The 27,015-nt window shown below is 40.9% G+C and overlaps 1 protein-coding gene across 4 annotated transcripts in view; it reads right to left on the bottom strand.

Moving 5' to 3' along the window:
* Positions 1-27,015, bottom strand: part of dapk1 (death-associated protein kinase 1) — a 268,605-nt gene that overhangs the window by 76,200 nt on the left and 165,390 nt on the right. For all 4 annotated transcript variants that reach the window (XM_043713274.1, XM_043713282.1, XM_043713294.1 and 1 more), the window contains 6 exons: positions 24,406-24,504; positions 24,010-24,108; positions 17,078-17,176; positions 11,216-11,413; positions 7,641-7,838; positions 3,871-3,969 (listed from right to left, as the gene is read on the bottom strand). In XM_043713274.1, coding sequence (XP_043569209.1) covers positions 3,871-3,969; positions 7,641-7,838; positions 11,216-11,413; positions 17,078-17,176; positions 24,010-24,108; positions 24,406-24,504 — 792 coding nt within the window. The remainder of the gene's footprint in view (positions 1-3,870; positions 3,970-7,640; positions 7,839-11,215; positions 11,414-17,077; positions 17,177-24,009; positions 24,109-24,405; positions 24,505-27,015) is intronic.

Here is a 27,015-nt window from a genome sequence, read left to right as displayed (position 1 = left end):
GTGGGGTGTGGGTAGGGGGCGGTGTTGGGGGAGGCAGGCTGGGGACAGTGTAGGACAGGGTTGGAGGGGGAAACGGGCTGGGGACGGTAGTGGACAGGGACGGGGGTCGGGCTGGGGGCAGTGTTGGGGGCGAGGGCTTGCGCGCTGCTGCAGTCTCCTGAATGGGGAGCAGACTTTAAAAACTGAGCCCCACAGGAAAGGCATTTAATCGATTAACCGAATAATCGATTACCCGAACGAAATAGTGCCCGCCCATCTCGCTTGGATAATCGAGGTTCCCCTGTATCTGTTTATTCAGTCCCTTTCTTGGCTTAGATAATTCTGGGTCGAGTGTGGTGCTGGAAAAGTACAGCAAATCAGGTAGCATCCGAGGAGCAGGAGAATCTACGTTCTGGGCATAAGCCCTTCATCAGGAGGGAGGCTGGTGGGTCGGGGGCTGAGAGATAAATGGGTGGGGCTAGGGGGAAGGTCGCTGAGAATGCGATAGGTAGATGAAGGTGGGGGAAGAAGGTGATAGGTCGGAGAGGAGGGTGCAGCAGATAGATGGGAACAACAATAGACAGGTCAAGAGGGGATAACTGAAACAAAAGGCGATAATTGAAGCATTGCATAAAATTCTGGCCACCCTATTATAGGAAGAATAACAATTACACTAGAGAGGTTGCAAAGGAATTTTACCAGGAAGCTCTCAGGGCTGGAGGGTTGGAGCTACATGGAAATATTCCATAGTCTGGGGTTGTTTCTTTGTATCAGCAAAGTTTGAAAGGATGCAGAGTTGGAGCCTTGGGACTGGGATAAGGTGGGGCAGGGGAATATGAGGAAATTGGTGAAATCCACATTTATCCTGTGTGGTTGCAGGGTCCCAAGGCGGACGATGAGGCATTCTTCCTCCAGGTGTCTGGTGGTTAGAGTTTGGCAATGGAGGTGGCCCAGGACTTGAATTCCCTTGGTGGGGTGGGAGGGAGAGTTGAGGTGTTTAGCCACTGGGCAGTGGGGGTGGCTAGTGCAGGTGTCCCAGAGATGTTCTCTGAAATGATCCGCAAGGTGACATCCTGTCTCCCCGATGTAGAGGAGGCCACATTGGCTGCAACAGTTACATTAGATGACATTAGTAGAGTTACAGGCAAATTTCTGTTGGATGTGGAAGGATCCATGGGGCCTTTGATGTGGGTGAGGGGGAGGTGTGGGCACAAGGTTTGCACTTCCTGCTGTGGCAGGGGAAGGTGTCAGAAGTAGAGGGAGGGCTGGTGGGAGGCATGCATCTGACAAGGGAGTCACAGAGGGAATGGTCTCTCCGAAATGCTGATAGGGATGGGGAGGGAAATGTATTCCTAGTGGTGGGGTTTGTTTGTAGGTAGTGGAAGTGGCGGATGATGATGCAATGTGTACGGTTGTTGGTGGGGTGGAAGGTGAGGACCAGGGGGTCTGTCCCTGTTGCGTTGGGAGCGGTGGGGTTCAAGGGTGGAGGTGCGGGAAATGGAGGAGATGTGCTGTAGGGCATTGTTGACCATATCAGAGGGGAAATTGCAGTCTTTGGAGAAAGAGGCTATCTTTGATTTTCTATGGTGGTCATCCTGGGAGCAGATGTGGCGGAGGCATTGGGAGTAAGGGATGGCATTTTTACAGGAGGCAGGGTGGGAGGAGGTGTAGTCCAGATAGCTGTGGTAGTCTGTGGGTTTGTAGTAGATGTCAGTGGTTAGTCAGCTGCCAGAGATGGTGAGGGAGAGGCCCAGTTTGGATTCTGGACTTGTTTAAACATTAGCTATGCACTTTTACTCACACAGAAAATAATACTTAAACATTGCCTTAAAAAGAAATGATAGACTTTGCTTAAGTTTTTTGACTTGTACTCATCGGGACATTTTGCAAGAATACAAATTCAAGGGAAAAACTAAAATTTATATACTGCATTAGAGAACAGTGCTAAATGGTTGGAAGTAGACTCCAATTGATAGAGGAGGTGCCTCGGAGAATGTTGTTGCTAGGTCGCCATAATCTTACTAGACAATAGCAGCTGCTCTCTCATTAGAAAAAGAAGTGACTGGTGGTAATTTAACCTGAGGGCCGCCAAACCTCAGGCAAAGGAAGAGATTGAGAAGGAGAGCCCTTCATGGTAACTTCAAACCAGTGATGGGAATTGGACCATGCTGTTGGCATCACACTGCTCCATAAACCAATGAGCTAGCCAACCGAGCTAAACTGATTCCCCTTGGAGAATGTACCCATCAACAGTTAATAGCTAGCTTGCCATGAACTGTTTCTCTCCTCACACATGCTGCCAGTATTGCTGATTTCCTCCAGCACTGTTGCTTTATATTTCAGATTTTCAGCATCTGCTGTATTTGATGTTACGTTAGAACTAAACAAAAGGCGATAATTGAAGCACTGCATAAAATTCTGGCCACCCTATTACAGGAAGAATAACAATTACTCTAGAGAGGTTGCAAAGGAATTTTACCAGGAAGCTCTCAGGGCTGGAGTTACACGGAAATATTCCATAGTCTGGGGTTGTTTCTTTGTATCAGCAAAGTTTGAAAGGGAGCCAATAAAGATGTATAAGGTGATTAGGGGCATTGATAGAGTCAGCAAGGCAATTTTTCCATCAATACAGGGCTGAATAACCAGGAGGCATAAATTTAAAATAAGTAGTAGAAGGCTAAGAGGAGAGCCAAGAAAAAGTGTCATATCTGACTCAATGATAATTCTGCTTCTCTCTCCACAGATGTTACCAGACCTGTTAAATTTGTCAAGCATTGTGTGTTTTGGCAAGCATAACGTTTTTGCTCTTACATTCGATTCCTCAGCTAATAAAGACAAGTATCCCATGTGCCTTCTTAACCACTATCTACCTGTCCTGCTACCTTCAGACATCTGTGGATATGCACTTCTGCAAATAGCTGTATCCTGTCCACTTGGGCCAAATTGTACCTTAGCTTTAGTGAAACTGCACCTTAGCTTCATCAAACTGTACCTCAGCTTAGTAAAATTTGCTTTTTCCTTGTCTCCCAGAACTTCTATTCTTGGTTCATTCCCATCCTTTTTCCATAACTATCTTAAATCTAACTGAGTTATGGTCACAGGATATAGTCAATCTATTTGCATTTACAGAAGAATGTGCAAACTATAGGTTAAAAGGAATATGATAGAAGTTCACTAAAGCAATCAACGTTTATTTAAAAGATCAACAACTCATAATTCCAACACTATTTAGTTAACGAGCCAAAATCCGACCATTTGTTGCAAGTAGCATGGTTCATCTGGACATATAAAATGGTGACTGTGCAAGTGCAGTGAGAATATACCACAACTCACAAATTAATATAAAGTAGTAAAAACTTCAATAGCTCAGTTGGGAAGTGTAACTCAAAGAACAGGTTCACCCTTGAATTACCCTGAATTTTCAGGCAGCACTACAGTTTACATCATCTCTAGCTGGACTGAAGACTAAAATAATAGCTGAAGTTCCAATATTGTTCAATACCCAGTGATCTCTATGAAGAGAAGATTAGGATGGTCTTGTACATTGAAAGGCTCCTGAGTGAGATATCAGAGTGCTGCTGTTGATACACCAAAGCAATTGGCCACACCATACCATAGACAGAAACCCTGTACTCATTTTAGAAAACCTTAGTATATTGTCTTGTTTTACAGAGTACATGACAAGGTCCAAGTAAGTTTAATTTACTGGTGTAGCATTAAAATTGAGACATTACCATCTGACTATTGCTTTCAGTACTTAGAGTCGAGTTCAGAAAATAAATACAGAATCAGCGTGGTCAAGCATCATTCCTGATGCTTAGGTGAGATAATTGAGAAAATGAACAGCACTGACTAAATTACAGCTTTGAGAAAAAGGATCAGTCAACTTACTGAACTAACAGCTTCTACATTAGCACCAGCAAGGCAGAGGTGGCGGACAACATCAAGACTCCCATTGTTCGCAGCTAAATGCAAAGGTGTTCGTCCATACTGTAAAAGAAAAACATTTAAAAGCAGGTAGGGCATTAATGCTTTTCTAAAAAAAAAATGTGACTTTCACTACAATCCATTTTTTTCTGAAAGCAGAAAATGTTTCATTGCTTACTTACTCCCTACTCACCACCTCTCTTCCACTTCTAGACATGCTTAAAGGGGAGCTGACCTTTAATTAGTCTCAAAGTCTGGGACTGGGAATTGGCAGAATAAAATCAATCAGGGCTCTCTTTATTGAGACTATCCTTACAACCTTGAATTGTATGCTACAGGCTGGCTGAGATGACCCTCAAATTTCACAAATCCACTAAAAACTCACCTGCCCAACCTTGTACAGGGTACACCAACAGTCATTATGTTCAGGGAAGGGGCACTGACATCTGTGGAATGAAACCCAGTCATTTCACAAGTAAAGGTAATGAGGCAAAGACAGGGGTAGAAAAGAATGATGCCCAATGTTGATTTATTTCCTTACATTCAACATTGAATAAGTTATGATTTGGAGATATCGGTGTTGGACTGGGGTGTACAAAGTTAAAAATCACACAACACCAGGTTATAGTCCAACAGGTTTAATTGGAAGCACACTAGCTTTCGGAGGGTCGCTCCTTCATATCACCTGATGAAGGAGCGACACTCCGAAAGCTAGTGTGCTTCCAATTAAACCTGTTGGACTATAACCTGGTGTTGTGTGATTTTTAACTTTGAATAAGTTAGGCTTATTAGAAATAGTGTGAGCGTCAAAGTGTTGTAGCAGCCAACAATATTTTGAATTTCAGAAATACTTCAGGGATATTGAAAGGTCTGTACAATATATTGCTTAATAATTAATTGAAATGCTGTTTGCAGTCTGAGATGTCTATTTTGGCAAGCATAGTTAATCCATATGGGACAAGTGCACTGGATGATACCAAGGTTGGGAAATTATAACTATCAGGAGAAACTCACTACTCAGACTATTTAAACAGCAGTAAATATGGCCAGGTCAAACTAGTGTTAAGTAGTCATTAATGTAAGATTAGGAGAAAGTGAGGACTGCAGATGCTAGAGATCAGAGTCAAAAAGTGTGGCGCTGAAAAAGCACAGTAGATCAAGCAGCATCCGAGGAGCAGGAGGGTCGATGTTTCAGACATAAGCCCTTCATCAGGAATATAAGATTGACATTTAGAATGCAAAAAAGGGCCTAACAAATTTCTTTATGCAGAAAACAGAATAGTTTTCCAACGGCAGTGATTGAATAACATTACAGTTTAAGAGAAAATTAAGCAAGAACTATAGAATGGTCAGGTCAGTAGAGACCATTTTGGATCGTAAAGAGCTAGTTGAGACAACGTGCTCAGTTAGTAACTTACATTGTAAACATTTATGGCTAGATTACTCTTCAGAATAAAATTAATCTCTAAATCACTAAAAGCATGAAAGTACGATAGTAACATCATTAGCTCAATGTTTATAACACAAAATAGCGGCAGCAAACTTTAGTTACTATTTACTACAGGAAAGTAATTCAGTGCTTTGTATATTTAAGCATTAAAAGACATTGTAAAATGAAGATACACATACAACTTTTACAACAGCGAGGGAATAGCACATCCTACATTCATGCCTATCTCAATGACTGGACACTAAAAAAAACTGTCAGAATATCTTGACAGGACAGAAGTTAGCCACTTCAGCCAAGCCAAAAATCTTTTAATCTCGGTTTTAAAACTTGAATTGACTTAACTTCAATAGATTTTTGAGACAATTCCAGATTTCCACTACCTTTTGTGTGAAGAAATATTTTTTGACATCACCACTGAAATGAGTTCTAATGTTATCAGACCGCTTGCCTGGGACTTCCTTAGCAGATGAAATGGATTCTCCGTGTGTGTGCCCATCAAATCTTTATTCTCCCATACTCAAGTGACTATAAGTCTATGCAACCTGTAACTGATTCCTGGGATTAGGGAATTATACAATTAGGACTGACAAGGTCAATGTTTCCTAGAATTAAGATGCACATGAGGTGACTGTTAATGATTTGCTGATATTAAAGATACATAGAGAATGGGCAATGTTTAATGACTGGGATCACATATAAATAGAGTAGGAAAAGAGTTTTGTGGTGCAAGAGTGCCCCTACCTCTGGGCCAGAGGTCTAAGTTCAAATCCCACCTGTCCCTGTACTGTAACATGCCTGAACAAGATGATTAAAGATGTATACTGGGTTAGGAAACAGGCATCTGTAATGCTGCATTTTGGGAATACACCTACAAATAAGGAAAAAAAATGGTGTCTTGATTTATACTTTCAACACTATCTGTCTTGAATCCATTTAACACAACTAACAAACATGTAAAATTCCTCTGAAATCTGGCATGACGAATGGTGAGAGATTGCTTTCCTTGCAGGAGAAGTCTGAAAGTAGAGGTTACAGTTGCAGAACAAGGGGTTGGGCAATTAGAAGTGAGGTAAGGAGACATTTTCCCACTCAAAAGAGTTCTGAATCTGAGGTATTCTTTACCGCAGGGGCTGCGAATGCTCAGTTATTTTAATCTTTAAGACAGAGATCAATAGATTCATGGGATAATAATGGGATTGAAGGATATGGGAATAGCCCAGGAACATTGAGTTGAGGTAAATAATAAATCATAAACATACTCAATAGCAGAGTAGGATTGAATGGTTTGCTTTATCTCCTATTTCATTAGTTCTAAGCAGTCTTCATAATTTAATCTTGATACTATTCTGGTAGTGGGTAACATGGCAAAGTCCCTATATCCCTAATATGCAGGTTTTCACGACATAACCATCTACAAAGGAGTAGGTGCTTTCCCCTACCTGAATCAGTCTGTAGAATGTAGTAGAGTGATGATGCGTCATATATAGCTAACGCACCATAATGTTTGACACATGAAAAAAATGAAAGATGCAAAACTAATAAAACATGCCTGAAGGCAAAATTACTAAACATTTCAATTCTGACCATTTGAAGCTTTGTCAGTAGTACAAAAATATCTGCATACCATTTAACAAAACTGAAATGGTTTTAAGCTATATGAAGTTGGATGATCCAAAATTTGAAAATCTCTTGATAGAAATGCATTTCGCAACAACTTTTTAAAAAGAGTACATTTTTAAATATCTCAAGGCGTTTCATAAGACAGTTAGCAAATACAAAAAGAATCATGTAAGGAGGATATCAGGATAAATTATCAAAAGCTTGGTCAAATATGTCAGTTTAGAATTGTCTTAAGGAGGACAGAGAATGAATTAAACTCAAGGGAATGCAAGTGGTGGAGTAACCAAAGTTGGGGATACACAGTGTCTCTATTTGGAAAGATGCAGAGGTTTGCAGAGTAGCATTTATCACACAACAGGTTCAGGCAAATAGCTTCTAAATTGCTGCACACATCTAAGGGGGACCACAGTGCTGTTCAGGATTATAGAAGAACTGAAGTCCATCATTCTCTTCACCCAGTGTCTAACATGCCTGATCAAAAAATATTATCCATTCAGTAGTGGACAGGGTTTCCCTTTACTAAAGCATTGGTCACATAAAAACTTGATTAGTACAAGGGTTTCATTTGCAAGAAGCTGCAGGACTATGAATACAACAGAAAATCTGATTGTCACACAATGAATTATATGTTATTACAGAAAATCTTTAATGATGGTGTTATTACCTTATTAGTTAGATCAAGGTTGCAATTTGCATCACAGAGAGCCATAACAATAGCCAAATTGCCATCTTTGCAGGCTACATGTAGAGCTGAATTACCATGCCGATCTTGTACATCTATGAAACATCCTTGGTTTAGCAGATATTTCACCACTTCTATCTGACATCTTCGTACTGCTAGGTGCAGAGCTGTGTGACCATCCTGAAAAAAATTAAATGCAAACTTATACAGCTCTGTGAGAAAATACATTGGAATAGAAACTAGTATTTGTTGAACTTAATTTTCAGGTGCGAAACGGGTACAAAGTAATACAATTTAGCATTGGGATTATCTGCACCCAATCTGTGAAAACGCTGGTCCAACAATCAAAATCCCAGGCCTATTTTAAAATTACACTGGAAAGTTGCCTAAAATACGGACTGTGAATATCCACGTTAGGAGACTGAAATTTATTAAACAATTCTTCTGATAAATTCATTACCTCAAGAGGGGTAGGAGCAGTTGAGTTTTTCAAGATTCTTCAGCATCTACTGCCCAAATATAAATTCTTGTCCTATATAACACAAAAGTTCTTCTCTAACTCAAGAGATGTTGAGCCTCTGCAACCTTTATTTGCGCCTAAGAATGGATTCAAATCAATTTTACCCAATATAGAGTGGAACCTCCTTATGGCAAGGTCAACTCTCTTGTTGAAACATAATTCTCTTTTATGAAAGAGATGGATTTATGAAAAGCCCATACAATGGTAAACTATCCCAGTAAACCCTAGCTCTCATGCAGTTCGCAATTAATGGTACACTAGATAGAAGTATGATAGCAATTGATAGAAGTATGAGAAATATATAATCCAGAAATATCCAGAAAAGAGTTTGCACGTTCTCCCCGTGTCTGCGTGGGTTTCCTCCGGGTGCTCCGGTTTCCTCCCACAGTCCAAAGATGTGCAGGTTAGGTGAATTGGCCATGCTAAATTGCCCGTAGTGTTAGGTAAGGGGTAAATGTAGGGGTATGGGTGGGTTGCGCTTCGGCGGGGCGGTGTGGACTTGTTGGGCCGAAGGGCCTGTTTCCACACTGTAAGTAATCTAATCTAACCCCAATAATGGGTGCCAGCACTTTCCCTGAAAACCTCTCCATTACAAATATTAATAAATACAGAAACATTTTAATCCATGTACCACTTGCTAAAAATGTTGACCATCAATATTATATAATCAGATTATTTTAAAACAAAAAGGTCTTTCGAACATGTCCCAATCAAGCCTTTGTTTCTAAACTTTGTAAAAATAGGGATTTGGAAGCAAACTGCAACTAAATTATTTACAATTAGCCTAATTATTTGTTGGTTTCAACCTCTTTAACATACTGCCGAACCTTGGTGATTTAATTCATTTTCAGCCCTTGAGAGCAAAAACTATAAAGCATCCACAGTCACCAATTTTTCTTCCCAATTTGCTCCATTCGTTTTTCCTGGTTAGTAATTTTTCTCCTTCCAACCATTCCAGTTTAGGGTTTCACCTACTTCCAGACAATTATTCTTAGGTCAGTGCTTTGTTTTCTTGCCCAAGTTCCAACCATCAGCAGCAGAAATGCTGGCAGATTTTCCATAACATAGATAGCTATTCTGCAATTAATTGAAGCACCAATATTCCTGCACATGAACATCAGCACAGAGAAGTGATTACGTTTAACACTTTGCTAGTGTGTCAACCTAAGTGAGTCACTGCTGAAACTATTTGAGCCTACTCTCCCTTTTCAATGGTGAGAATAAATCATCTAGGTTACGACTTCACAGTTTCCGACGGTTTTGTGCGTGCAAGTTGATCTGCAATGGATGGAAGTGAGCAATCTTAAAATGGAACCTCATCATATCCTCATCCAACTTCTGCTTTGCAGGAATTGAAACCAAAATTTTGCTGATCTACATGGCTCACAATTATAGAATTCTTTTGCATCTTAATATGCAAGTGTGGAGGAAGAAAAACCATATTGTCAACAGCATCAAGAATTTGGCTCAGGATCTTTTCTTTCTTGATGCTGCAGAAAGCATTGTAAGGATGTGATTTAATTCCTTCACTTGCATTTCCTCCATGGAAAAAGTAAACTTGTCTTTTTGGAACCCCAGTGGTTTGATGACCTGTACAATCTCACTGAGTGCGAAAGCTTGAAAATCCAAATGACCATTTGACAAATCAAGACTTCTGCAATTTACAAGCTGTTTCTGCTTACTTTGGCTATTGCGGTAATTAAGATCATATGCTTGCAGCCAATACAATACACAAGTCAGTGGTTGCAGAAATGTCAAACAATGTACAGCAACCAAATTTCACAAATGTTACATTAGCATTGCCAATCTTCTGAAAATCTGGCAAATGTTCACTTACTTTTTTTATTTATTTGTTCGTAGGATATAGGTGTCACTGGCTAGGGCACGTACTGGCCTTGAGGTGGTGACAGTGAGCTGCTAGTTTGAGCCACTGCGATTCATGTGGAGTGGGTACTGCGCAGGGCTATTAGGAGGGAGTTCTAGGAACTTGACCCAGCTCGTTGAAAATAGATATTTAGTGATGCAAGTAGAATAGCAGAATCAAAATGCACTCTTACAACGTAATTTATTCATTCTAAATTACAGAAGATTGCCATCCAAGTGCCATTCCACCTGCTTCTTTTTCTAATAATCTGGCTCTTGCCCTAGTGTGAAAATTATTCACTTGCATTTTCTTTGTATTGACAATTCTGTTGCTGGGATGAGAACCAGATTTAACAAAATAAACATGGATGTTTGCACATTTGTTAGTTTCCAACAGTGTTAGCTTAAAAAGTGTTAATGTAAAAGTGCTCATTTTTCTTAAAGAAGAAATTTCAGTAGGAAGAAACCAGAATTGCACTTTAAAAACAGCCTGCAGAGAATTGCTTCTCTCTCACAGAATGATATTAAACATGGGAAATGACTCATGTGCTAATGCTACAAGTATCAAGATCAGAGCAACATGACCAATTTTGCAATACCACTTTGTGAGAACAAATGAATGCAATAAAGGGCTACTGTAGATACTGAAAAAGAACATTACAATATGCTAGCAGTCAGTGCTGGCAAAGGGAATCCTTATTGGTTTTGCTGCTAAAATAATGGTCAAACATAACCAATATTCAAATCATATGGAGATGTTGGTGTTGGACTGGGGTGGATAAAGTCAGAAGTCACATGACAAGTTTATTTAGGTGACTTCACCTGATGAATTGGAGATGCCGGTGTTGGACTGGGGTGTACAAAGTTAAAAATCACACAACACCAGGTTATAGTCCAACATGTTTAATTGGAAGCACACTAGCTTTCGGACGCTCCGAAGACACTCCTGATGAAGGAGGAGTGCTCCGAAAGCATGTGACTTTAAAACCTGTTGGACTACAACCTGGTGTCATGTGACGTCTGACAAATTCCAATTAACCTCCTTCACGGTTAGCTGAAAAGTGTACAGAAAAATATATCAACCACAGAATGCATACTAAGATCAAATCATCAAAAATAAATAATTAATATTACAAAGCTGGATATTCAAACATGTAATATACTCAGAACTTACTGTGTCAGTTACATCGACATCCGCATTATGTTCTATTAAACATTCCACAATTTCCACAAAGCCTCTTGCTGCTGCAGTCAGGAGGGGAGTCTCTCCTTCTTTATTTCTAATATGAACAGAGGCATTAGCTTCACAGAGTGCCTTGGCTACAGCATAGTAACCATGCCAAGATGCACAGTGTAAAGGGGTTTCTTGGTCCTAAAGAAACAAACAATAAAAAGGATTACAACTGATAAACTTTGAATAAATTAAGCACAAAAAAGCTTAATTGATAATGAAATTAGAAAATCTACATCAGTGTTCAATAATGTAATGGCGCAATTGCATGCAACTAAGTAGACTCAGTGATGAGTACTTAGCATCATTTTCCAGCAGAATGTAGAGTCTCAAGTCAAAATTTTGAATGGGATCCCTGCAATGCAACCAGCACTCCTGACTTGTGCATGTATTACTGTACCAACTAAACAGTGACTGGAAAATGGAATAAGTTAAATGTCTAGCATAAATTCTCTATTGGATTGAGCATTGCCAATATTCCACTGAAAATCTGTCAAACCTTGTTTACGTATTGGTAGGGATCTACTATGGTGCAATGAATCAAAGTTGTAGACATGAGAGCACTTACCAACTCTGAATGGAACCAAAGTTATAATCAGATCACATCTAAATAGCAGAAATAAATAAGCATTTCAAGTATAAAACACATGGAAGGAAACAGACTAAAGCAACTGTAGCCGAGATCTTGCAGTCAGTGACCAAATGATAGCACATGTTCCTGACATTTAAGTAGGCTGCTCACAAAGATCTACCATGGATTTGCCCTTTTCTGATGTTAAATATTAACTTGGTGCCAAACTGAAGGGGATCTCTAAGCATCTCATAACAATAATGTCTTTAAGCAAGATAAGCAGCCAATTGCATCGAAGTGACTTCACAAATCAGAAGATAAAATGCACTGATTATCCCATGCATGTATTCAAATTTAATACAGTAAAATAAATTAATAGAACTACACAAGATTAAAAGGTAGAATCTAAAATATTAAACTTTTTAAAAGGTATTAGAATTGTAGAAATCACCATAAAGTGATCCTAGAATTCTAGGCAGATCAGCTCACGTGGTTGAAAAGTGCTGTATCCAAGGCATCTATATCCCACAGGGAGTGTCAAAATTCTGTTTTATTTTTCAAAGGATGGAAAGAAAATAAAAGTGCACCAATCAATTCACTGAACTAGTAACTGCAATGCACAAAGTGAGGCAAGGCTCAGAAATTCAAGGCTCAATTCTGGCTCTCTGTTCAAGTAACTGATTGCAGCCAAGACCACAGAAATGGAAAAAAAAATCACCCATAATCTCCTCTCCTTACAAATTATCTATTGGCCCTTGCCAAAGTGTAAATATGTAGATATTGCATAGGGGGAGAATTACATTTGGTCTCACAAACATCTTGTTAACAATTGCCAATGGGAAACACACAAATCAACCATTTCTGAAAAGTATCGTCCTGCAGCACCATGAACAAATTAGGGAAGGAAACAACAAAGATCATTCACTCGCTTGTTTAGAGGTTATATTCACTTAGTGATAGAATGCTGTATATCCATCGGCAGGGTTCTAACATGATTGCTTGTCAAATTTTAAGTTTGCATGAATCATTGACTACAAAAAGCTGGAATAGAAACTAATTTTGTCATATTTCTATACAATGTCTTCAATCAGTTCTTTGATATTTACAGAGGTTCATTGGAAGTTTCACACTCTACCTGATCTACCCATGTTGGCACCTGAGCAAGATATAAGAAGTTTCCAGGATGTTCAGCATATTTCCTTGCAGAAAATTGCCACTTTAATCTTTACATGTTGCATAGTATTCAAGTCTAAGAACATCCATAAGGAATTGTGGGTGTGATAGGTTTTCCTACCAATCAATGATACAGCACAGCAATTCTTTCCTTAAGTGGTGTAGCAGCAAATACTGTATTGCACACAGAAAGATGCATATTTGCAACTGAGAGTGATCACCTTGTGTTTCACTGCCTGAAAAAGGGCGGCAGAAGTAGAAAACCTTCATCACATTTAAAACTGCCAGCCATTTGAGAAAAAACATCATTAGTAGTCAATAGATGACACAGAATTGTTACTTCAACCTCACAAACCGATAACTATGTAAACTCTACCAATCATTGTTTCTAAAGCAACCAGATTAGGAAAGATCTCTGAAAAATGATGAGTTAGCCGATCCAATTAAGCTAGTCGTTGAGACTCAAGTCAGCCTCACTGTTTCCAGTATAGTTAAAAAGAAAAAGATCCTGTTTCAGATCAACTCCTAATAGTTCATATCGTAAAGTATTACGTAATCAGTTGGCGAGAGTGTTAAAGGCAAAGCACTGCAGACTCTGGAATTTTAAACAAAGATAGAATGCTGGAATGCATAGAAATTTCAGTAAGTCGGATAGCGTGTGCAGAGAGAGAGAAACAGAGTTAACGTTTTGAGCCCGACATGACTCTTCCTCAGAACTCTAAAGAAGAGTCATACTACACTTGAAACATTAATGTTGTCAACCTGCCTAGGAAAAAAAAATTGCATCTCGTCTTAAATGGGAAGCCCTTAACTTTGAACTCTTATTCAATTATGTTTATGCTTCAAAATAAGCAGACCAAGGTTAAAGTATTTCATAAACAGTCTTGTTCATGCTCTGTACAAACTGTAGCAAATTTTCCTTACTTTTATATTCCATTCACACTGCAGTTAACAACAAAATTCCATTTAGCTTCCAAATCCATTGTTGCACTTTAATACTTATTTTGTAATTCATGTACTGTACTAGGATACTCAGATCTTTCTGTACTACAGTTCTGCAACCTCTCTTCGTGAAAATAAATATGAAGAATGGCCATTTGGCTAAAGAATTAGAGAGCTGTGGCAACCACAGAACAGTGCTCTGACAAGAATCTTCTTGAAATAAGGAATTTATGTAAACTAAATGAAAGGGATACAGTCATAAACTGTTGAATTCAATGTATTTCTGTCTACAAAGTCACACACATCTAACAAATAGGGACCATTTTAAAAAATGCATCAATAATTTTACCTTCTTCTAGAACTTGCTTGTGAACAGTAATCACCATGAATGTACTTTCAGAATACAGAGACTATTTTTGAAATTTCAATTGATTACTCAGATTTAGTTCCTTAATAATCTCTTCAGACAAGAAACGATCAGAAGAGGAGGCAAAATTGGATTATATTTTGATCATTAGTTTTATTCCAGTCCGATTCCACAGTCATCATAATCCTGAATTAAAAATCGAAAAAACTGTGGATGCTGTAAATCAGAAACAATAACAGAAGTTACTGAAAAAGTTCAGCAGGCCTGGCAACATCTGTGAAGAGAAATCAGAGTTTTGAGTCCGATGACCCTTCCTCAGTTCAGATGGTAGCTAGGAAAATGTTGGTTTATTTGCAGAAGATAGGATGGGTGGGGGGGGGTAAGGAGTAAATAATAGATGGGGTTAACACCCAAAGAGAGAAGAGCAGTTGGACAGACAAAGGAGTAGGTAACGATCTGGCTAGGAGGATAATTTGATGTTAATAGAGACTGTAAGTGGTTAACAATAGATAATGTGCAATAGTGATAACAAGGCCTAGTGTTTGGGGTAGGAGGGTAGCGTTTGGGACATGGAAGAGTCTAGGCCCTAAAATTATTGAACTCAATATTGAGTCCAGAGTGCTGCAGGGTCCCCATGCAGAAAATGAGGTGTTGTTCTTCCAGCTTGCGTTAAGCTTTGCTTGAACACTGTGTCAAGCCTGAGATAGAGATGTTGGCCAGGGAACAGGATGGTGTGTTAAAGTGGCAGGCTACTGGAATCTCAGGGTCAATTTTTGCAGGCAGAATGTAGGTATTCTGTGAAGCAGTCACCCAGTCTATGCTTCGTTTTCCCAATGTAGAGGAAACCACATGTTAAACAGTGAATGCAATAGACTAAATTGTGAGAAGTACAGGTAAAGTGCTTCACCTGGACCGTATGCTTGGACCCTTGGATGCCGAGGAGGGAGGAGGTAAATGGGCAGGTGTTACACCTTCGGCAGTTGCAGGGAATGGTGCCGCAGGGCGTTGTTGGGAGTGAACGAACAATGGACCAGGGTGTCCCAGAGGGAACTGTCTCTGCAGTAGGTGGACAAGGGAGGGGAGGGGAATACGTGTCCAGTGGAAGCATCTCGCTGGAGGTGGCGGATCTTCTGGACGTTGTTGCTGGTGGGATGGTAGGTAAGGACAAGGGGAATCCTACTGCTGTCATGGGAGGGAGGAGAAGGGGTGAGGGTGAAGTGTGAGAGATGGGTCGGACCTGGTTGAGGGCCCTGTCAACAATGGTGCTGGGGACTCCTTGGTTGATGAACAAGGTGGACAGTTCAGAGGCTCCCTTATCAAAGTTGGCTTTATTGGAACATATGTGACAGAGACTGAAGAACTGGGAGAATGGAATAGAGTCTTTACAGGAAGCAGGTTGTGAGGATGCATAATTCCAAGTAGCTGTGAGAGGTGGTGGATTTATAATGGATATTAGTGGCCAATCCCCAGAAATGAAAATAGAGATGTTGAGGAAGTTTTTTTGGGGGAGGAGGAGTCAGAGACAGATCAGGTGAAAGTGAGGGTAGGATGGAAATTGACAGCAAAATCGATGCATGCTTCCAATCCGCACAAGAGAGTGAAGCAGCACCAATATAATCGGAGAAAGAGTTGTAGCTGGAGTCCGGAAAGGACTGAAACAAAGAATGTTCCACCTACCCTGCATAGAGTCAGGCATAACTAGGGCCTGTGCAGGTACCCATGGTCTGACCTGAAGAAAATGACATGAGTTAAGAGATATTGTTGAGTGTGAGGACAAGCTCAGCCAAGAGGAGGAGGGTGGTGGTGGGCAGGGACGGTTCAGGCCTATGCTGCAGGAAGAAGCGGAGAGCGCTGGGACCATCCTGGTGGAGGATGGATACATAAAGGAATTGCACTTTCATGGTCAAGAGGTAGCGGCTGGAGCCTCCAAACTGAAAATTCTAAAACTGATGTAAAGCATTAGAGGATTCGTGGATCTACATGGGCAGAGACTGGACCAGGGGAGAAAAGACCGAGTCAAGGTAGGATAAGAGTTAATGTTTTGGGTCCGGTGATCCTTCATCAGAACAGATAGTAGCTTGGAAATCGTTGGTTTATATGCAGACGATAGGATGGAGGTAAGGAGTAAACGATAGGTGGGGAAAGAGCCCAAAGAGAGGGAAGAGCAGTTGGACAGACAAAGGTGTGGATAATATCAGGCCAACATCTCTGTCTCAGGCTTGCTGCACTGTTCCAGCGAAGCTCAGCATAAGCTGGAAAAACAACACCTCATTTTCTGCTTGCAGACCCTGCAGCCTTCCAGACTCAATATCGAACTCAATAATTTTAGGGCTTGAACTCTTCCATGTCTTAGCCCCCTACCCCACGCATCAGGCCCTGTTATCACAGTCTGCCATTACATACTACTTGTTGTTAGCCACTAACTGTCTCCATCAACCCTCTTAACCGGATCGTTACTTACTCCTTTGTCTGTCCAACTGCACTTCTCTTTCTTTGGGTTCTAACCCCCACCTATCATTTACTCCTTACCCCCTCCCCCACTCCATCTTCTGCATATAAACTGAGATGTTCTGAGTTACCATCTGTTTTGAGGGAAGGTCATCAAGTTAATGCTGCTTTCTCTTCACAGATTCTGCCAGATCTGCTGAGCCTTTCCATAATCATGAATTAGCTGGTTATGTACAAGTGCCACTACAACAGATGATCCACGATACACAAATTTTTAAAGCCGATCAAATTTTACAAGTCTTACCCTGTCTTGGAGATTTGGGTTAACACCAACATTGCAGAGGTATTGTACAACTTCCACATTCCCGTAGCGGGCTGCTACGTGGAGGGCAGTTTCACCAGACTGCAGTAAAATATGAACAAAACTAACATTTCAAAAACCAGGTTGAAATTGAAATGCATGATACTATTTGGAGTTATTTGGCTTCCCTTAATAAAGCACCTATTTCACAGAGGCATTTATAGTCAGCTTTTCTGAACACAAAATATTGAAAATTCTACAATACTTAGCTATTTAAAACACTAAAGCAGATATAGAATATCTTTGGACAGTAATAATATAATAACAATCTGTAAAGACCAGAAAGAAACATAAATCGTAGGAGTGAGGGTTTCAAGGAGGGGAAACGGTAGCAGACTGTGCAGCAGCAGCAGTAAATGAAAATGCTCAATGGATCCACAAAAAAGATTTTGTAGATACCAGTGGAAATAGATCACCATCTTCAGAAAGTATATTTAAGGCCTTAGAGAGAATGGAGAGGAAAATTACACAAATGGAGGACGAATACAGAAAGTTAGGCAGGAATTTAAAAAGGGAAGTCCTTGAGGGTAGTAATATTTGGAGTACTCCCGGTGCTACGAGATAGTGGGGGTAGGAATAGGAGGATAGAACAGATGAATGCATGGCTGAGGAGCTGGTGTATGGGAGAAGGATTCATAGTTTTGGATCATTGAAATCTCTTCTGGGGTAGAAGTGACCTGTACAAGGAAGATGGATTGCACCTAAATTGGAAGGGGAGTAATACACTGGCAGGGAGATTTGCTCGAGTTGCTCCAGAGGATTTAAAATAGTAAGGAGGGGGAGTGGGACCCAGGGAGATATTGAGGAAAGCGATCAATCTGAGACTGGTACAGTTGAGAAAAGATGCGAGACCAACAGTCAGGGCAGACAGGAACAAAGCAGAGAACAAGGTAGGCCTGACAAATTAAACTGCATTTATTTCAATGCAAGTTGCCTAACAGGGAAGGCAGATGAACTTAGGGCATGGTTAGGAACATGGAATTGGGATATCATAGCAATTACAGAGACGTGGCTCAGGACGGACAGGACTGGCAGCTTAGTGTTCCAGGATATAAATGCTATAGGAAGGACAGAAAGGGAGGCAAGAGAGGAGGGGGAATGGCATTTTTGATAAGGGATAGCATTAGAGCTGTGCTGAGGGAGGATATTCCTGGAAATACATCCAGGGAAGTTATTCTGGTGGAATTGAGAAATAAGAAAGGGTACATCACCGAATTGGGATCGTATTATAGAACCCCTAATAGTCAATGGGAAATTGAGAAACAAACTTGTCAGGAGATTTCAGTTATCTGTAAGAATAATAGGGTGGTTATGGTAGGGATTTTAACTTTCCATTCAAAGACTGGGATTGCCATAGTGTTAAGGGTTTAAATGGAGAGGAATTTGTTAACTGTTACAAGAACATTTTCTGAGTCAGTATGTGGTTATACCGACTAGAGAAGGTGCAAAACTTGACTTTCTCTTGGGAAATAAGGCAGGGCAGGTGATTGAGGTGTCACTGGGGGAGCACTTTGGGGCCAGCGACCATAATTCCATTAGTTTTAAAATAGCGATGGAAAAGGATAGACCAGATCTAACTGTTGAAGTTCTAAATTGAAGAAAGGTTTATTTTGACGGTATTAGGCAAGAACTATCAAAAGCTAATTGGGGCAGATGTTTGCAGGTAAAGGGACGGCTGGAAAATAGGAAGCCTTCAGAAATGAGATAACGAGAATCCAGAGAAAATATATTCCTGTTAGGGTGAAAGGAAAGGCTGGTAGGTGTAAGGAATGCTGGATGAGTAGAAAAATTGAGGGGTTGATTAAGAAAAAGAAGGAAGCATATGTCAGGTATAGACAGGATAGACCAAGTGAATCTAGATTACTTACAGTGTGGAAACAGGCCCTTCGGCCAAACAAGTCCACACCGACCCTCCGAAGAGCAACCCATCCAGACCCATTCCCCGACATCTAACACTATGGGCAATGACCATGGCTAATTCACCTAACCTGTACATTTTTGGACTGTGGGAGAAAACCGGAGTATCCGGAGGAAACCCACGCAGACACAGGGAGAATGTGCAAACTCCACAAAGACAGTTGCCTGAGGCGGGAATTGAACCTGGGTCTCTGGCATTGTGAGGCAGCAGTGCTAACCACTGTGCCACCGTGCCGCCCATAGAAAAGAGTATTCTTCGAAGAGTATAAGGCAGTAGGAGTATACTTAAGCAGGACATCAGGATGGCAAAAAAGGGGACATAAGAGAGCTTTGGCAAATAGGGTTAAGGAGAATCAAAGGGTTTTTACAAATACATTAAGGACAAAAGAGTAACTAGGAAGAGAATAGGGCACCTCAAAGATCAGCAAAGCAGCCTTTATGTGGAGGTGCAGTAGATGGGGAAGATACTAAACCAGTATTTTGCATCAGTGTTTACTATGCAGAAGGACATGGAAGGTATAGAATATAAGGAAATAGATGGTGACACCTTGAAAAATGTCCATATAACAGAGGAGGAAATGCTGGATGTGTTGAAATGCATTAAGGTGGATAAATCCCCAGGACCTGATCAGGTGTATCCTAGAACTCTGTGAGAAGCTAGAGAAGTGATTGCTGGGCCCCTTGCTGAGATATTTGTATCATTGATAGTCACAGGTGAGGTTCCGGAAGACTGGAGGTTGGTTAACATGGTTGCATTATTTAAGAAAGGTGGTGAGTACAAGCCAGGGAACTATAGACCAGTCACCCTGACGTCGGTGGTGGGCAACTTGTTGGAGGGAACCTGAGGGATAAGATTTACACATATTTAGAAAGGCAAGGACTGATTAGGGATGGTCAGCATGGCTTTGTGCGTGGGAAATCATGTCTCTCAAACTTGATTGAGTGTTTTGAAAAAGTAACAAAGAGGATTGATGAGGGCAGAGAGGGGATGTGATCTATATAGACTTCAGTAAGACAAGTTTCCCCATGGGAAACTGGTTAGCAAGGTTAGATCTCATGGAATACAGGGAGAACTAGCCATTTGGATACAAAACTGGCTTGAAGGTCGAAGACAGATGGTGGTGGAGGAGGGTTATTTTGCCAGTCCGGAAGCCTGTGACCAGTGGTGTGCCACAAGGATCAGTGCTGGGTCCTCTACTTTTCATCATTTATAAAAATGATTTGGATATGAACATAGGAGGCATATAGAGGAATCTCGATTATCTGAACTAGATGAGCGGGCAGTATTTCGTTCGGATAATTGATCATTCGGATAAGTGATTTAATGCCTCTCCTCTGGGATTGTGACGTTTCCTTTTTCCTTGCTTTACCTGCCTTGCTCGCTCTCTCTGTTTCAGGATTTGTTTATGAGTGGACACACACTTGTGTGTAAGGGACCTGATTAGATGATGATTGCATTCCCCACAGTGTGGAAACAGGACCTTCGGCCCAACACGTCCACACCAACCCTCCGAAGAGTAACCCACCCAGACCCATTCCCCTCTGACTAATGCACCTAACACTATGGGCAATTTAGCATGGCCAATTCACCTGACCTGCACATCTTTGGACTGTGGGAGGAAACTGGAGCACCCGGAGGAAACCCACGCAGACATGGGAGAATGTGCAAACTCCACACAAACAGTCGCCCAAGGCTGGAATCGAACCCAGGTCCCTGGTGCTGTGAGGCAGTAGCTCTGAGCACTGAGCCACCGTGCTGACCTGCAGCATTGCTGAAACCTCCCACCTACTCCCCTGCCCGCCCCAATGGGAATGACACAACGAGCATTTGCTAAGTATGCTCCCCATTCACAAGACTAGGCAGCAGCACATCCTGCGGGAGGGGCCGCTCCCCCTCCACCCCCCAAACAACTGCAACTTTTTCACAAGTTCCACCTTTGCCCTTTAAAGGACAATGTTGGAGAGATTATCTGTGGAAGAGAGGTTTAGGGTACACCCCTGTGTAGAACTCCAGGAAAAGTGAGAGGAGAGACAGAGAGAGAGAGAGAGAGAGAGAGAGAGGGGGCGGGCGGTGAGTCACTTGGAGACGGTGCCTGGGCTCCCATCGATGTCCAGGACTGTTCTCAGCAGCATTGTCAGTAAGCCAAACTCACTTTTAATCATTGTAAACAAAAGACGTCATCAGTGTTGGAAACACTATGTAATGTTTTTATCGGCACTTTGAAATCTTCTTCGGATAATCTGAAATTCAGATAATTGATATGCGGCTAATTGAAATTCCTCTGAAGTTTGCAGATGACATTAAATTGGAGCTGTAGTGGACAGCGAAGGAGGTTACTTCAGATTACAACAGGATCTTGATCAGATGGGCCATTGGGCTGAGGAGTGGCAGATGGAGTTTAATTTAGATAAATGCGAGGTGCTGCATTTTGGGAAAGCAAATCAGAGCAGGACTTATACACTTAACGGTGAGGACCTCGGGTGTGTTGCTGAACAAAGAGACCTTGGAGTGCAGGTTCATAACTCCTTGACAGTGGAGTCACAGGTAGATAGATTAGTAAAGGCGGCTTTTGGTATGCTTTCCTTAATTGGTCAGAGTATTGAGTATAGGAGTTGGGAGGTCATGTTGCACTGTACAGGATGCTGTTGGAATATTGCGTGCAATTCTGGTTTCCTTCCTATTGCAAGGATATTGTGAAACTTGAAAGGGTTCAGAAGAGATTTACAAGGATGTTTCCAGGGTTGCAGGATTTGAGCTACAGGGAAAGGCTGATTAGGCTGGGGCTGTTTTCCCTGGAGCATCAAAGGCTAAGGGGTGACTTCATAGAAGTTTATAAAATCAAGAGGGACATGGATGGGATAAATAGACAAAGTCTTTTCCTCAGGATGGGGTAGTCCAGAACTAGAGGGCATAGGTTTAGGGTGAGAGGGGAAAGATATAAAAGGGACCTAAGGGGCAACTTTTTCCTGAGCTGCCAGAGGAAGTGGTTGAGGCTGGTACAATTGCAACATTCAAAAGGCATCTGGATGGGTATATCAATAGGAAGGGTTTACAGGGATATGAGCAAAGTACTGCCAAATGGGACTAGGTTAGGTTGGGATATCTGGTTGTCATGGACCAGTTGGACTGAAAGGTCTGTTTCCATGCTGTACATCTCTATGACTCTAAAGGGAAATAAGATTTTAGTTATGGGGAGTGACTAGACGAACTGAGATTCTTATCCTTACCTTAATAAGAGATATAAATGAAGTGTTCAAAATTATGAGTAGCTTTGATATAGTGAATAACAAAAACATGCTTATATTGGCAGCTGAGTCAGAGACCAGAGAAGACAAACTTATCAATAATAATTGATGAAAGGACCAGAAGTGACACTTGCCCTGCTCACAAAGCACTGATTTAAAGGATGATGGAAGCAAATTCAATAAATAATGTTTGATAGAAAATTGGAAAATAGTTGGTGAGGGGTTATCTACAAGGTGATGGGGATATAGAAAGTATAGGGCTTGAAAGGTACACTCATTGCACCCAAATGTTAAAACTGTCTTATTCAGATTCTAAGCAGAATGCAGGAATATCTTTATCCATTAAGATCAATAATTTTCTACAACCACCCAAGCTCGATAAAAATAAAATGTTCCAAACCAATTACAACGAGGAACAATACGTACCGCCTTCATATAATCCCTTAATTGTAGAAAACATCCCAAGGCACTTTACTGAGACATTAGGAAAATAACTACAAAAGCAGATATTATTAGGAAAGGGTTATTAACTGTGTGGTTAACAGCAAAGTATTAAGGAGAGACTTAGCAGTAGAAAATAGGAGGATTAATGAAGCAATTGTAGACAACGTTAGAGCTTGGAACTGAGCGCATAGTTATCAGTAATAGGGCAAGGGAGATGGTACATAAGAGGCTGCCTCAGGAACAGATTGAAAGAAGGGTGGTTTGGAAAGTCAGAAGAGGTTAGTTTAATGAAACCGCAAAGAAATTTAAATAGACCAATGAGAAAATTTAAATTTAAGCTGCTGGGGATGTGAGTACTAATGTGCAGCTAGGATGGGGATGATGTGTAGTTAGGCTTGCTGTAAAGAGTAAAAGGAACAAAGTTTTGGACAAATTAGTTTTTATGGCAGCTGGAGGATGAGTGACTTGCATGAGAAGCACTGGAAAGACTGTATCTGGAGATGACAAGTCCATGAACAAAGGTTTCAACAGTGACTGTGACTGAGGGAGTAACAAACTTGAGTGATAAGATCTTTACTGTTGAAGATGGCACAGGGTGAAAAATATCTTGAAAGTAGAACAGAGCAATGATGTGAAGAAGAATCGGATTCATTCTAGGACAGTGACAGGGGATAGAAATGCGGTTGATGACAAGACAGATGCTGAAATTAATGGCATAATGGCCATGGGCAGAAAAGGCTGCTGCAGTGGCGCACAAGGTGGGGTCAGAATTCCCCAGGTCACCCTCTTCATCCTGCCAAACCTCAACCTGTCCCCAATTTTATATAGACCATGTGGGGCTCTTACGTGGAGCATTCTTACTGCTGATGGGTGGAGTTCAGAGAGAGGGGAGAAACCTGGCAGGTCACTGTGCTCAGGCTTTGAGTGGAAAGGACCCCTTAACCACTACGGTCTGCCCCCTGCCCATGCTTTTCCTTTAGTTAAAACTTTACTCACAACTATCTATAAAAAGTATTTGTTACTCAAGAACAGTTATTCAAATCTGAGACACAAAGTTGATAGTTTTTCTGAAATTGCATCATATATATTTTCTACTGAATTTTATGAATATACAGATTAGCCAATAAATCTCATGCTTCTCACCATCAGTTCAAATAAAAATCCAAATACTGTCATTTTGAAATAACTAATTCAGGAATGTATTTACTAATGTAATGAAGGCATCAATTTTAATCTAGTACTATTGTATAAATTTTTTTTTTGCTTACCTTATCCTGTACATTCAATGGACATTCTTTGTGGTGCAAGAATTTTAATGTTTCAGTATGGCCGTGCCTTGCTGCCCAATAAAGTGCATTTGAACCAGACTAAAAAAAATTGAGAATAATTTGTGAAGTGAACTTTATTGGTCTTGTTAAAAACATCTGAATTCTCAACTAATTCATAAATGTTCATCAAAATATGAAACCATAAATGACAACCGATTTTGTATTACCTCTTGTAGGAACTTTAGGCAAATCATTTATATATCAAAAACCCATTTCGTTTTTACACCATATTCCAGAATTAGACTTTTCTGGTACCTATAAACCTATGTAACATGTGTATATTGTCTATGATGGTTCAGTGACAATCACTACTTTGGTAGAAGTTCCAGTACAAACCTTGTCTTGCACATCAATCTTTGCTCCCTTCTGGATGAGCAAATCGAGAATCTGGATGTTTCCACAACCAGCTGCCACCATCAGGGGAGGAGTTCCATGCTGCAGAAAGATTAAACAAATTGTGAGAGACAATCTGAGAATGCAGTGGGCAATGATGATTTTAAGTCCCTTATTTTCCTTTTTATTTGACTAAGCTGAATACCTACTGTAGTACGCTTATCTTCCAGCTCAAAGTCAACTGCAGCCCTTGGACCATGTTCCGAATTTCAGCAAGTGCCTGCAGTTCAAGGGAATTTAACTCATTGTTGATAACCTGAAGTCTGAGCTTCATACACATCAGGGAGGGGCAAGTTACCTGCTCTCTTTGTTCCAGGAGACACCATTTAGTGCCAGGGATTTCAGATCTGCTCCATGGTCAGGAACAGGAGAAGGTGGCTGTATTTGAGGCAGTCATAGGGATCTCAAAGTTAACATCTCTACAACTGTCAACCGATCCTGATGTTCCTGCAGCTTGAGTAGATGACAGAAGAGATCACAACGAGGATGAACAAACTGTCCCTATTGCTGTGGTGCAAGGGAGCATTTAAGTGGAAGATACAGAGTTGCAGCAGGGGACAGTATAATTGAAGAATATATGCTATTCTCTACAGCGGAGAGTCAAAGTCCAGGTGACGATATTGTCTCTCCAGTACCAGTATTCAGGAAACTGGCTCTGGGCTGGAGAGGAACTTGCGGTGGGAATGATGGCGAGGTGGAGGGGGGGGGAATCCAGTTGGATACCAATGATATAGATGGGACTAAGAATGGATAAGGACTAAATTAAAAAGCAGTGCCATGGACCTGGAGCAAATTGGCAAAGAGTAACTGAAAACTCAGAGTTAAATAAGTTACTCTGATTACAGATTTGTTAGAGTGTAAAAAGGCCTTGGTCTATCCTGTTTGTACTGAATCTCCAAATTGACATCATGATTTGGTGTCATCTTCCTATCTTTTCTACATAACCATTCACATTATTTCTATTGATAAAATCCTCTAACACCCCTCCTGTTCGTCGAATGAACTTGCGCCACCACAATTCCAGGCAGTGCATTTCATAACTTGAACCACTTGCTGTGAGAAAATGTTTCTTCTCAGATCATATGGAGATAAGAAAAAGAAGTCACTTCTGATAAAAGTGGTTTGTAGTTCCCTCATCTGTGGTTACACTGTAGGACAGAGTATAAATCATGAAATAATGGGTGCTTGTAAGAGTGGTACTATAATAGTTGAAGTTTCAGTGGGGGAGCATTTTGGGAACAGCAATCATAATTCCATAACTTTCAAGGTAAGTCTGGTCCTTGAGTGAAAGTACTAAATTAGGGGAAGGCTAATTACAACAGTGCAAGGCATGAGCTGGAAAAATTGGATTTAAGGCAGCTGTTTGAAAGTAAATCCATATTGATCATGTGGGAAGCCTGTTGACCAGGGTGTTTCTGCAAGGATGAAAGACAAGGATGACAAGATTTATGAACCCTGGATAATGAGAGATGAAAGCTTAGTTAAAAAGGAAAAGGAAGCATGCATAAAGTTAAGGAAACAGAAATCAAACAAGGCCCTTGAGGAGTACGAAGAAAGCAGAAAAGAATTTAAACAAGAAATTGGGAGGGCAAGAAGGGGCCGTTAAGACAGCAATTCTTGGCCATGTAAACCTAGTGCAATTCCTTGCTACCAACATCACAACTGCATCATACTTCAGCCTCATAGAACACCAAACCATAACAGAAACAATGATTGACTTTTTATCTCTGGTTGGGCAAGGTAAAAAGAGCAATTTTAAAAACTCCGTCACTATTCCGATGGCTATCAGCGAATTCACAGAGCATGCTTGATGACCCTCGTATGGTTCAAAATAATGTCCAGCCCATGGAGTTTGACTCCTATTGTGGCTGAGGTATACATGGGGCCTGCCTCTTCACCCTGCCCTATAGTAAAACCAACTTACATACCTCAGTTGAAGAATTCAGAAAGCTACTTGGAGAAGAAGAATTGGTCACCTAGTCATTAATAAAACAAAAGTAAGCCATTCTACTGCTTATCTTTTCGATATGGACTAATATTTGAAACAAAAGTTACATCACACGCTGAAAGTATGGACTCATTTTATCTGAATGTTAAAGTTTACTGGTGTGTTACTTGCAAAGGAAAATAAAGTGAAATTCTTCTTGCGAACTCAAATGTGTTATCCATCTCTATTTGCACTGGCAACTATCAGTATATCACAAACTTGCACGCTTCACATCCCTTCCACACCCTCTATGACCAGCCATGCCATCTATTAGTTTTTATGGCCTAAAACCCAGGATGTTCACAAAACCATCCCCACGAAAATCAGAAATGGTGCACACTGTGACAGGATGTCAGTTTAGAGTCATAGAGATGTACAGCATGGAAACAGACCCTTCGGTCCAACCTGTCCATGCCAACCAGATATCCCAACCCAATCTCGTCCCACCTGCCAGCACCCGGCCCATATCCCTCTAAACCCTTCCTATTCATTACCCATCCAAATGCCTCTTAAATGTTGCAATTGTACCAGCTTCCACCACATCCTCTGGCAGCTCATTCCATACA

Source organism: Chiloscyllium plagiosum, chromosome 2 (genome assembly GCF_004010195.1).
Source record: "Chiloscyllium plagiosum isolate BGI_BamShark_2017 chromosome 2, ASM401019v2, whole genome shotgun sequence".
Taxonomy (NCBI): Eukaryota; Metazoa; Chordata; class Chondrichthyes; order Orectolobiformes; family Hemiscylliidae; genus Chiloscyllium; species Chiloscyllium plagiosum.
Note: the sequence above shows the minus strand (reverse complement) of the source record. Positions and strands in the feature narration are given on the sequence as shown.